The sequence below is a fragment of the Alosa alosa genome, chromosome 1 (genome assembly GCF_017589495.1).
Source record: "Alosa alosa isolate M-15738 ecotype Scorff River chromosome 1, AALO_Geno_1.1, whole genome shotgun sequence".
Lineage (NCBI taxonomy): Eukaryota > Metazoa > Chordata > Actinopteri > Clupeiformes > Clupeidae > Alosa > Alosa alosa.
In genome coordinates this window covers 50,735,506-50,747,354 of record NC_063189.1, presented here as the reverse complement: position 1 = coordinate 50,747,354, position 11,849 = coordinate 50,735,506, and the positions used below count along the sequence as shown (strand labels likewise).

Genomic DNA, 11,849 nt, shown 5'->3' with positions numbered 1-11,849 from the left:
ACCTACCACCACAAATAGAATACAATTCTGTGGGAAACACTGGAGTCGCTTCCACATCTATACAAACAAATGCACTTATTCTTCGTATTTTTTATTTGTGATTTACTACTTCCACTACACTTTGGCCGACATATTTGGGCGTGAATCGAAGCTCTGGATGTCTGTCATCTAGTGGTAGAGAGTACAAATGAGATCTATTGTCTGTTTTAATCAGTGTTGCTGTTTTGTTTCAATTTTGCGACTTAGAGGGTTAATGCAATGTGCATATAAAAGTATGAAATTGTTCGTCTTGGGCTGTTACACACCTACCAAATTTGGTGTGCATAGCTGAAACTAAATGCCAACCACAATACGTCAAAATTGTTCATGTGCACAAGACACAAAATCCTAAATATCTGACTTCCTGTTGGATGTGGCAAATGCAATGTACATAATAAAAGTTGTTTGTCTTGGAGAGTTACACGCACCTACCAAATTTGGTGTGCTTCACTGAAAGTATATGCCAGTCACGAGACTAAGTGACATAAGGGGGCACTATGGAGTCCATAGGCCACACCCGGGGACAAGCCTTTGTCCATGACCGCTTTATCGGACACCTGTTGCATGTGCCAAATTTCATGAGTTTTCGCCCATGGGAGCCACTTCAAAAAAGGCAAAGCGCGTTTTAAGTTTTAATTCCAAACACATCTACAGTTACAAGGCAAAATGCATTTTTGCTTTCTTCAGTGTCCTCCAAATGTGGTCTTATTACTATTATTATTGACGGTTCTATGGGCTGCCATGGCGGAAGAAGATATAATAAGAAAACATACAAACACAATGGGTGCCTATATACTACACAGCTTCGCTGCTTGACCCCAATAAGAAAACGTAGAAACACAATGGGGCTTCGCTGCTTGGCCCCCAATAATAAGAAAAGGTAGAATCACTAATGGGTCCTCGCAGCTTCACTGCTTGGCCCCCAAGAAGAAGAAAAGGTAGTATCACTAATCGTGCTTCGCTTCTTGGCCCCCAATTAAAAATGGTAGAAACACAATTGGGCTTCGCTGCTTGGCCCCCAATAATAATATCCTTACAGAAACAATAGGGCTTTTACACCATTCAGTTCTCGGGCCCTAATACATATTTATTACATAATAAGGGCTTTATGCCTTTAATGATAGGACAGTGGAGAGTGACAGGAAGCGAATGGGAGAGAGAGCAGGGGTGGGATCCAGAAAGGACCACGGGGCGGAATCAAATCCGGGTCGCAGGTGCCCCAGCCAGTTGCGCCACAGCTGGGGCTATTATAGGCCGATGTTAATGGGACACACAAATAGATGTAGCCTAATGATAGATTTCTCACTCACCAATTAACCTGATTAATAAAGATTGATTTGATGTTACAAAAGTGAAAGTCTCCTTCAAAGTTGAATGGGTTCTTGTCTCATGCTGCTTACTTCAGCGCTTTATCAAGTAAAACCTGTCGAATTAAAGTAACTAAAAATTGTATTAAATTCACTGACATTACTATACCACAAGTGTTATTGAATCGTTTCTAATCTCCTTTTTCTGGCAACAGTAGCATGACAACATTGTTTGGTGACTGACACAACAGAAGTTAACTTAAGTTTGGTGTACGTTTCGTAGGCAAGATCTATTCGGTGTGTACACCACATAAACAAAATGCTGCTACATTGCTGTAAGCAGAAATTTATATTAGCATGCATGATGTTTCTGCCTACTTGTGAGTAGCTATGCAAGCAATCACCACAATGGTAGCCAGTTGGGAAAAGTTTTTTGCTTGTTTGTTTTTTTAAACTGATGGTAACTCCAAATAAGTGCTGCTTCTGATGTTTTTCACTGATCATTCACAAGTAATTTGAGGCTTGATGTATTGAAGCAAAACTGGGTCACTTAATATTTTCCATTTTAGCATTTTCAGAAAAAAGGTTAAAACTGCATTGCTGTCTTTCTGCAGAACAACTTGGTGATTGACACACCACGAGTGCGGAAGCAGACTCGCCATTACAGTTCCATGAAAGAAGATGAGCTGATGGAGTACTCTGAGCTCGAGAGTGACTCTGAGGACAAGCCAGTGGCCAAACCCAGAAGACCACAGGACCGGGCTCAAGGCTATTCACGTAGCGAGTGTTTTAGAGTGGAGAAGAACCTGCTTGTCTATGGGTAAGCAGCCTTACCTTATCAGCTTCACCTTCATGAGATGCAGATTGCTGAAATATTTCTGCTAAGGGAATGGGTATGTGTGTCAAAAGACTAAGGTGCCATTTTTGTATATATGCCAAGGGTATATTTTCTTATCTAGTTTTGCTATAATTTCCATAATTCACTCTCACAACATCTGTAAGCCTGCTCCACTTATTCCAGTTACAACTCTATTGAATGTTACAGTGAGTTGTGTCAGTTCTGTCTTCCTGTTCTTATTTAACCATGGATCATGAAGGGACCTGGTCTTCCTAGCTGCCCACCAGCGTTGTGACCCACATTGACTGCCTTTCCCTGGGGCAGCATTGGGCATGCAGCTATCCAATGCACACATTTAATTAAGTGCCAGGCTTCTGCACTCGCCAAACTAATCATGGCTGGCTGCACGCACCATGTCTGACCAGGCCCTTGTTTTTCTTTTTCTTTTTTCAGACTTGTCTAGGCCCTTAGGCTAAATGGCAAATTGGATCCGTCGAGTCTGAGGGACAGTGTCTCATTGAATGGTTTCAGGGAGAGAAAACTGCATGTAGAAGCATGGAATCAGATCAGAAGGCCTATGATTTAGAGTCCCCCATCCAACCACAGACGCTCCTCTCAGGCCTCATATAGCCCCCAGGGCTCAGACTGTTTTTCTATATGTATTGAAGGTAGGGGGAACCTCCCCAGCTCATGTTGCACATTATGGGGAAAAGTACCTATTGCCCCTCTCGCTTTCTAGTCCAATCAGAAATGGGAGATAAATTGAAATGCACTAACCTTAATTTTAATGACTATGTAGGTGCAAAGGATTTCAAATGTCCCCCACTTCCAACATCCCTAGCCATCAAATGTTAACCTTCATGCATTGTTGATTGTCATTCATAGTTCCTGGTTGGCCTGGTGTCGAATTGACTTGGACTACTTCAGAAATATCCCCATTGTTCTTATGTTACCATTAGAGATGAAATGGTATGACAATTTCATATCAAGATTATAGGCATCAACATTATCACGTTTGTCAGTATCATGACAATATTGTTAAAATGTGCCAGAAATGTTCAAAAAGTAGGCTGTATTGAAAACCCCAAATAAAATGTGCAGTTGCATTAACAATGCAGTTTGCGGTTGCATGAACAAAAATTATGTAGCCAATATCGAATGTAAACATATGAAAATCATGCTAAATGTGCATTACACGTGGCACCTGAAAAGTGGTGCACATTGTGGAACATTGCAACCAACTTCTATGCCCAAATAATAATTTCTAATTTGAGTGCTCTGAGCAGTAGTAAAGCTCTAAAAATGGCAAATGGACCACATTTGTTAAGTCACACACATTGTATTGCCCAGGTTGTGTCTGACCAGAAGGGTTAAGCCAGAGACTTTCTAATGAGGAGACACAGCACTCAAAAAATCCTCCATAGAAATGCATGGGGTTAGTTTGTAACGTCGTTGTCTACACATATTCCACCCCTTCCTCGCCAAAACGTCGACATTGGCTCAATGTATACACATCATGTGGTGTGATGTGACTACATTGAGCCAATTATGTGCTGTGTTGTGCAGACATCGTGCCAATCATGTGTTGTGAACTCGCTGCTGGAGCACGGTTGGTGTCGTGAAGCCTTGCGCACGCACATTTCTGCCGAACAGGATGCCTGATGAGTACCCAAAAAGCGTTGCAATATGGCCGCCGAGTGGATGGACTTGCCTAAAAGGACTTTGTAAATCAAAAAGCTTCTTTAGAAAGCTTAACCAGTCACAGAGATAGATAGGTGGATAGATACTTTTCTTGCCACACAACAATGTTTGTGCTATTTTTGTTACATGATTTAGCTCAATCCAATGAAGAAATAATTAGAGATGGAATTTTAGGGCCTATAACGATAACCGATATTTATTGGTTTGTTGTGGCCGATACTGATACGATAACTGTCACATATAATAACTGGGGCAATGGTGTTAGGCCTCCTCCTCAAATCGACAACTATTTCCTTACTCTTTAAGGCGTTGAGATTGTTGTTGCCGCACCAGTCTACAGCCCAGTTGACCTCTTTGCGGTATTGAGACTAATCATTATCACTTATGAGGCCAATGATTGTGGCGTCATCTGCATATTTGAACATTTTGACCGAGTGGTGGTGAGCTATCAAGTCATTGGTATAGATGGAGAAAACCACACAGCTTTGTGGAGCACCAGTGTTGAGTCAGAGGGCATGGTGTAGTATTATTAACCTTGACTGCTTGACTTCTGTTGCTCAGAAAGACCAGTATCCAATGGCAGAGAGTTGTATTAATATTCATGCCTTGAAGCCTGGATAATGGTATGAGAGGATTGATTGTATTGAAGGCCTAGAAGTCGATGAACAAGATACGTGCATAGGTGTTGCTCAATTATAGGTGTTAGAGTGAATGTAATGTCCAATTGAGCCCAAAAACTAGGAAATTTTCTAGGTCGAATTCATATCGAGCCAGTGGACGTGTTGACAGATAAATCTGGCAAGTGTGTGCAGTTCATTTTTAGCTTGAACTTCAATACATAGTATAACCACCTCTCTACCCAATCTAACTAGCTGAACTAAACAGCAATGCTTGATTTGGAATGTTATTCAACAGAATTCAAGAGGGAGCAGAGTTGTTCCATGTTCATTAGCTGGCTAGTTGTTCCATCAGAGCCCGTCTACGGAGAGCCTGGCCACTCCGTATTAAGTCCCATTGTACCGAATTTTGGTTGCAGTTCCACCAGAGTTCCACTGGGGGCGATTGCCATGAGTGCAGAATGAATGGGAGTCAATGGAGCTAGATGGCTAAATTTGTCTCGTTCACCTGATTGTCGTTGACATCTCAGATTTGATTGTAGTTTGTATAACTTCAACATGGGTTATAAGTCAAAAGTTAAATAAACGAGTACTTATGTCCTTTTGATTTCGTACAGGTTGGGTCGTTGTTGCCCATAACACGCTAGCATTGTGACGTCAGACACGTTTGAAAGGCTTTTTGGAACAATTAAGTGACTTTAAAATATAATGCTCAACCAAGTGGATTTTCTTTGCCTCCCCTTTCGAATACAATATTCAAATTACTTGAAAAAAAAGTATAACCCGAGAAAAGTGGATTTTGAGGGGTACAGCTCCATAGACCTCCATGCATTCTGCACTCGTGGACGAGCACCCTCATGTGGAACCACAGGAGGAACTGCAACCAGTTCAGAAACCGCAAGTTTTCCGAGAGTGGCAGTTCTCCCTTTATTAGACACTCTGGTTCCATGTTCATTAGCTGGCTAGTTGTTCCATGTTCATTAGCTTGGTAGTTATATTATCCATATTAAAGGGAAACTTGGCAGGATTAGCTATATTTCCCCCTCTGGAGAAATTGTGCATTATGCTACTTCAAACTGTGGAAAAAGGTAACAATAAAGCACATAGATTTGTTTACAAGCTAGCGAAACGGTTAGCATAAATTCGGCAGAACAATGTGGATGTTACAAGGTAAGAAACACTATTTAAAACGAGTTTCTTGTTTCTCACTTCTCTTTCCGGGACGGTAGTCTCAATGTTGGAAGGTTGGTTTTCCGCCTGGGGACGCTAGGGGCAGCGGGAAAAGTCACCAGTTCCACCGGAACAGGTCATTTAACCATCCAAATGATTTCTAAATGGGTTTATTATGTTGAAATAGTTGCCAAGTTCCCCTTTAAGCCAGCAATAAATCGGGTCACAAGTCAACTACATTTTCACACCACATTTTCCCAAGTAAACTAAATATCCAGTCTATCTGTAGTTCTCCTGCTGTCTGTGGTCCATGGTACACAATATATTTCCAGTAGGGTAAAACAAATCTGCACAAATTCCTGTTTGCTACAGGGGTAACATATGAGTTCATATTAGCGAGTGCCTTGAGAAGGCGGTCACTGCCTGCCTTTTTCGCTTGACGAAAAAGCGTACAAGCTGTGCCTGTGTCTGGGAGGCTGCTGCTAACTTCGATTGATGTCGGACAGTTGGTTAGTGGTGGTTGACGTTATGATTTTAACTTAAATTAAAAGTTGAAATTTAAATTAAGTTTCAAACAATCATATTTTTTATATATATATATATATATATATATATATATATATATATATATATATATATATATATATATATATATATATATATATAAAAATATATTGTTTATATATATATATATATATATCATTCTGGAATTGATGATTCACTATAGAATCAGCAATTGTTATCTTAAATTGCCACTTGTTTAGCCAAATGAAGAACCAGCTAAAACTTCAGTTTACAGTAACTGCAGTAAACTCAGTCAACTTTCAATGCTGAATAATGCAGATGACACTACATTCTCTACTCTCCTTATATCTTGTCTGATGTGTTTCACCCTCCATGTTTTCTAATCCTTTCATCTCTTTTTTTTCCACACCTCACCTTCTCACCTTTGCTGATTAGCTGGGGCCGCTGGAGAGATATTCTCTCTCATGGTCGCTTCAAGCGTCCTCTGCGGGAGCGGGATGTGGAAACCATCTGCCGTGCTCTGCTGGCCTATTGCCTGCTGCACTACCGTGGTGATGAGAACATCAAGAGCTTCATCTGGGACCTCATCACACCCACTGAAGATGGCCAGAGCCGCACACTCTCAAATCACTCTGGTGAGACTCCCTATTACTGCACCCGACTTCTGTGTAACCCAGCTGCTTGACGTAACATATTTATGGACACAGATTCATGGATGTTTTGACATGATGCATGCATTGTCTTAGACATGTTCTGGCTGAGAGGTATGTTTTCTGGTGGTGGTGTAGAATAATTCTGCTCCTCTTTTCAGGCCTGTCTGCTCCTGTGCCTCGAGGACGTAAAGGAAAAAAGGGCAAGTGTCAGGCCCCCCAGACTCACACACCTCAGGCAGATTGGCTAGCTGACTGCAACCCTGATGTTCTGCTGCAGGAGGATAGCTACAAGAGACATCTCAAACACCACTGCAACAAGTAAGCTCATGCCATATGGGAGGAATTGGTTAGTTCACAACACATAAATTACTTCTCCATATACGTATGTTTAATGCAGATGTTGAATGTTATCCTCACTGATTTGAAAGGTCTTGGTAACTTAAAATGGATCTGCTAATGTTCAGCCGGAAAGTTGTGAATAGTATCTGTTGACTTATTTGAGGACATTGGACAACTAGTTGTTTTTGTCATGAATATCAGTTTGGTCTCTTTGAGCATCCTTAGTTGTTACACTGGTGCATGGGATTGTTAGCATTTGAAATGGCAGTTCACAGGGCTTTAAGTATTCAGCACAGTGCCGGATCTCTGATGTGCAGCGCATGAATGTGATTGGGGGGAAGAAAAATACATTGTTGTAGATTTCACCTATGATATGAGAGGAACACAGCTCTCATTCTAACTAGCCTAATGTTACTTGCCAAATAGAAGTAGAGCAGTGTGGGTCGTCTGGTTGAGATCCGATGTAAAAATAGTGGAGCTAATATTTGGTGAACATCGTGGTGCATTGTCAGCACTTTTGACCTTTTAAATGACTCATCATTTTTGTTAGAGGCCAAACATTCAGTTTGTAGCCTAAGAAAGTCAACATTTGGTTGAAGGTAGCCTACGGGATTCATTTATGGTTGTCAGTTATATTGCCAAATATAGGCTTGCTGTACAGAGTAAATATTTTCACAAGTATAGTTTAAATAGTTGAGTGACAGTAGAAACAATATCCTCATTTGTTAATTCAGAATTGGTAGTTTTATAGCTTGTTGATATTTTTAATATTGCCATTAGTGTTCTTTATAGGCAGCTTTTGTTTTTGTTCTGTTAGCAAAACTAAATCACAATCACTGTTCAACACATAATATTTTTTAGATGCCCTCAATGCCCTTTACTTAATTTCTGTGGATTTTAGAACATTGACTGATGTGTATGTTATGTAATTAGTTACATATTAAGCAGTGTTTCCCATACATTGACTTATTTGTGGCGGCCCACCACAATATCAACATTGACCACCACACAATGATTTTTCAGGTTGTACTGAATTGTGCTTAAAGCTGGTTAGCATCATAACCACGCTGCGCTAATTTGTTAAAAACTGTTGCATTCAAGTTAATTCTGCAAACCTACCGCCACAAATAGAATTCAATTCTGGGGGAAACACTGTTAAGTGTACGCTTTTATAAAAATCTATGAAGCATTCAAACCAGCCCCATTATTTGTTATATTGGGTTCTTGGGACACTTACTTGCTCATGAAGCTTAAGTAACTTTCTTTTTTTTTGTGGCTACTTCAACAGTGTTTCAACTTCAACAAATCAGCTTTGTGCTATGTCCTCCAAAATATTCTAGACTGAATGGTTATTTAAGACTTCATAGTTCTGTCTTTCAAAAGAGGGATAAACCTGTATGCCATTATTGGCCTGTTGCCTGATCAACTCTTGCCTCTTTTGTTTTGCTGAGGCCTCTTGAGTTTCAGGTCATAAATAATTTCTGTGGCTCTGGCTACCAGTATTGTTGTTGACATATTGGCTGAAGCCGCTTTAGGAAAGGAAAGAAGCCTTCTAGCTGCCTCTTTCCCTTGCCTCCTCCGTTTCTAATGTTCTTCCAGGGGGGCGGTTGATGGAGTGATGGCAAAAAAAAATTACAGGCTGATGAGTATGAAGTTTCTTTTTCATCTCGCCAACCATCTGTTTTACCCACTTCTCAAAGTTGCTCCTCCTGTGAGAGAGAGACTGAGAGAAAGTGTTATGTAGGCTCATCCTGTTAACCAGAGTCCAACATCCATGTAGAAGAAATGCTTTAGACAGGAAATGAAACTGGAAAGGTTGTCAGAGGTAGCTGTTGAAGATTTGTGTGTGTATGCGCATGCACACTTTATGGGCAGCTTCCCTGAGCGAGGCAATGGCTGCGGCGATGTGCCAGGCCAGGTGCCAGGCAGACCTGTTGGAAGAGGGTGAAAGGCGGCACACACTGAGGTGATTATGGGCCGCCATCTGTCAGGCATGAGGGGGAGAGAGAGCGAAAGAGCTGGGGGTGGGGGAGGGGGAGTGGCAACGCAGCGTGGCTAATCAGACCTGGCAGCATGATGGATGAGCTGTGGCACATGCCAAAGAGCTGCTGCTACCGCTGCTGGCACACACCATGCAACTAACTCACTCTTTTGTTTTTCCTTTTTTTAACTCTTCCTCCTCCCTTTGCACTGTTCCTTTGTTTCAGCCTCCTCTTTCTGTTCTGTTATGGATGTTTTATTCTTTACAAAAAAAAAATCTCCCTGTCTTTTTCAGAGTCCTGCTACGGGTGCGCATGCTGTACTATCTACGACAGGAAGTCATTGGAGACCAAGCGGACCGCATCCTGGATGGAGCAGATTCCAGGTTGGCTTTTCTCATTTGTGTTGTTTCTGTCTCCTCTACCTCATCCCCTCACATGCAGTTGTGTGCACCATCGCCATGCAGCGTTATCCCCCATCTTGTTCTCGCCCACCCCGGTCACCCAGATGTGCATGCATGTATAATGTAAACGTGCTCACCATATTGATGCAAAGGAGGACTTCACAGAAGTTGGCTGTGTGTGTGTGTTGGTAGTGGGGTTGGATCTGGGGGGTAAACGGGCAGTACGCACACATTCACAGCCTGTAATAAGATCGGCCATGCACAAACAAGATGAGCTGCCTGGTGCTAATGACAGCAGTTCCGTCCCAGATGTCTGCTGATAGACATTAACTTGCTAGCCTAATCTGATGAGCAGCCCTGTAGTCATCTGAAGGCCCTTTTGAAATGACTTCTTTCCTGTTGTTTCTCATCATTATTTCTGTGCCCTCCAGTGAGCTGGACATTTGGATCCCACAGCCCTTCCACGCTGAAGTCCCCGCTGATTGGTGGAACAGTGAGGCAGATAAATCCCTCCTTATTGGTGTCTTCAAGCATGGTGAGTGTTCTACTCAGTCCCACCTCTTCACACTGACTTATGTTCACATGCTGTCAAAGATGGTCATCTGGTAATGACCAGGATGGCAACATTGTTGGTGTGGAGCTGTTTTAAGGTGTAGATGCTGGTGCACAGATTGCACTATTATAATGTGTTGTTAAATGAAAATAAACACACACATAAGCATTCATAATCCTGCACAACGGCATAGTAGAAAGCTCAGAGAAAGAATTGTAAATTCCTAGACTGACAGATATGTTAAACATTCTTTGTAGTTTCAGGCACAGATGTTGTGGATGCTCATGGTTATAAAATATTGTTGTCAAGCCTATACAAGTCATTGAGTCTGGGGAAGGTGGCAAGTAGTTGTGCAGGATTTCACATGTAACCAGCTGTGTCAAGATGGCAGAACTCACAGCCTGAAGCCAACATGCATTCCAATGCTAGTGATCTTAACACTTGAAAAAAATACTAAATTTCATGCTTCTGCAAACTTAATCAAAGCATTCCCAGACTATCACATGAAATTCAGTGGTGTGGATCTTTCTCATAATCCCAATTCAGTGCTGAACTCTGTAGAGAAGGAAAAAGGTGGTAGATCACACTTAGGAACACTTCGGGTACGGTAGGGTAGGTTGTAGAGGTCTGCTCTGATCACAGAAGTGGGTCCAGGCTGCCGCTCAACCTCTCCCCCCGCCGTGCACTCTCAGGATCCTCAGGCTCAAATCTGTTCTGCTTGGATAGTTTCAACGGGCGTTTCTCTTTCCCTGTCTACCAGTCTCACTGTATCCTGCCCCAAATTCCCCCTTTCAGTTTTTTTTCCCTACACAAGCTAATAATTATATTTGAACCATTGTATGTTGGATTGAAATGTGTGTTTGTTCAATTAAGCTCTCTTTTACAGTCATACTTATTTTCAATTATTTGGAAATTCATTTTTCCATGATTTCTTTTTGAACAGGGTTCCCGTGGATCCTTAAAAAGTCTTAATATTTTTATTTCTGATATTTAAGACCTGAAACTGTCTGGAATTGTACAAGGGCAGGCATTAAATTTGATCTGGAGCAGAATGATTGTTGTGTAGCTTATATTCCGACTTGCCAACCTGTATGCATTTTGCATATTAGCTGCATTTTTTGACATAGAAAGTAGGCCTATGCTAGTACGTTATTCCCCTCTTTTGACCTGGTGCACAGTTGGGTGGCCGATGAGCTTTGAGTCTGTCAAGTTTCCGACCAATCACAACCCAGGATTAATTTCCCTTGGTTTCATCCATTGACAAAAACATACAAGCACGAATGATAGAATGTAGCCTAATGTCACAAGTCCGCACCAGCCCTGTTTACCTCTTGTTCCCCCTCTTCATTCTGTATCTCTGGCTCCTTTGCAAAGGTTAACCGACAGGGAGGGATGTGGAAAACGATTAAGAATTAAGTTAACGTTATGTGTGTATTTGCAAGCTAGTTTGGTTGTTTATAAGCTGCCAAAGGAAGTTACATTGTCCATGTAAACTAATGCTGGTAGTTAACTTAACTTTTCATAGTAGTCTCCTTGTTTATAACCTCAACTAAAGGGTAGGCTGCTGAGAGAGTGCATACTTTTGCAAATGCCAGTATCTCCCGATGTTACTCTTAAGTGTTTTCCATAAAACTGTAACAAACAAACTGCGCCAAAAAGTTTTTATTTCAACTAAGTCCATAGCCTAATCATAATGAGAGGTGAAGGAAAAACAAGTGCATGTG

General features: G+C 41.5%; 1 protein-coding gene across 3 annotated transcripts in view; it reads left to right on the top strand.

The window, feature by feature from the left end:
* chd7 (chromodomain helicase DNA binding protein 7) overlaps positions 1 to 11,849 on the top strand; it is a 69,479-nt gene that overhangs the window by 45,203 nt on the left and 12,427 nt on the right. For all 3 annotated transcript variants that reach the window (XM_048246174.1, XM_048246185.1, XM_048246194.1), the window contains exons 21-25: positions 1,961 to 2,166; positions 6,633 to 6,832; positions 7,009 to 7,168; positions 9,465 to 9,554; positions 10,004 to 10,107. In XM_048246174.1, the coding sequence (XP_048102131.1) occupies positions 1,961 to 2,166; positions 6,633 to 6,832; positions 7,009 to 7,168; positions 9,465 to 9,554; positions 10,004 to 10,107 (760 nt within the window). The remainder of the gene's footprint in view (positions 1 to 1,960; positions 2,167 to 6,632; positions 6,833 to 7,008; positions 7,169 to 9,464; positions 9,555 to 10,003; positions 10,108 to 11,849) is intronic.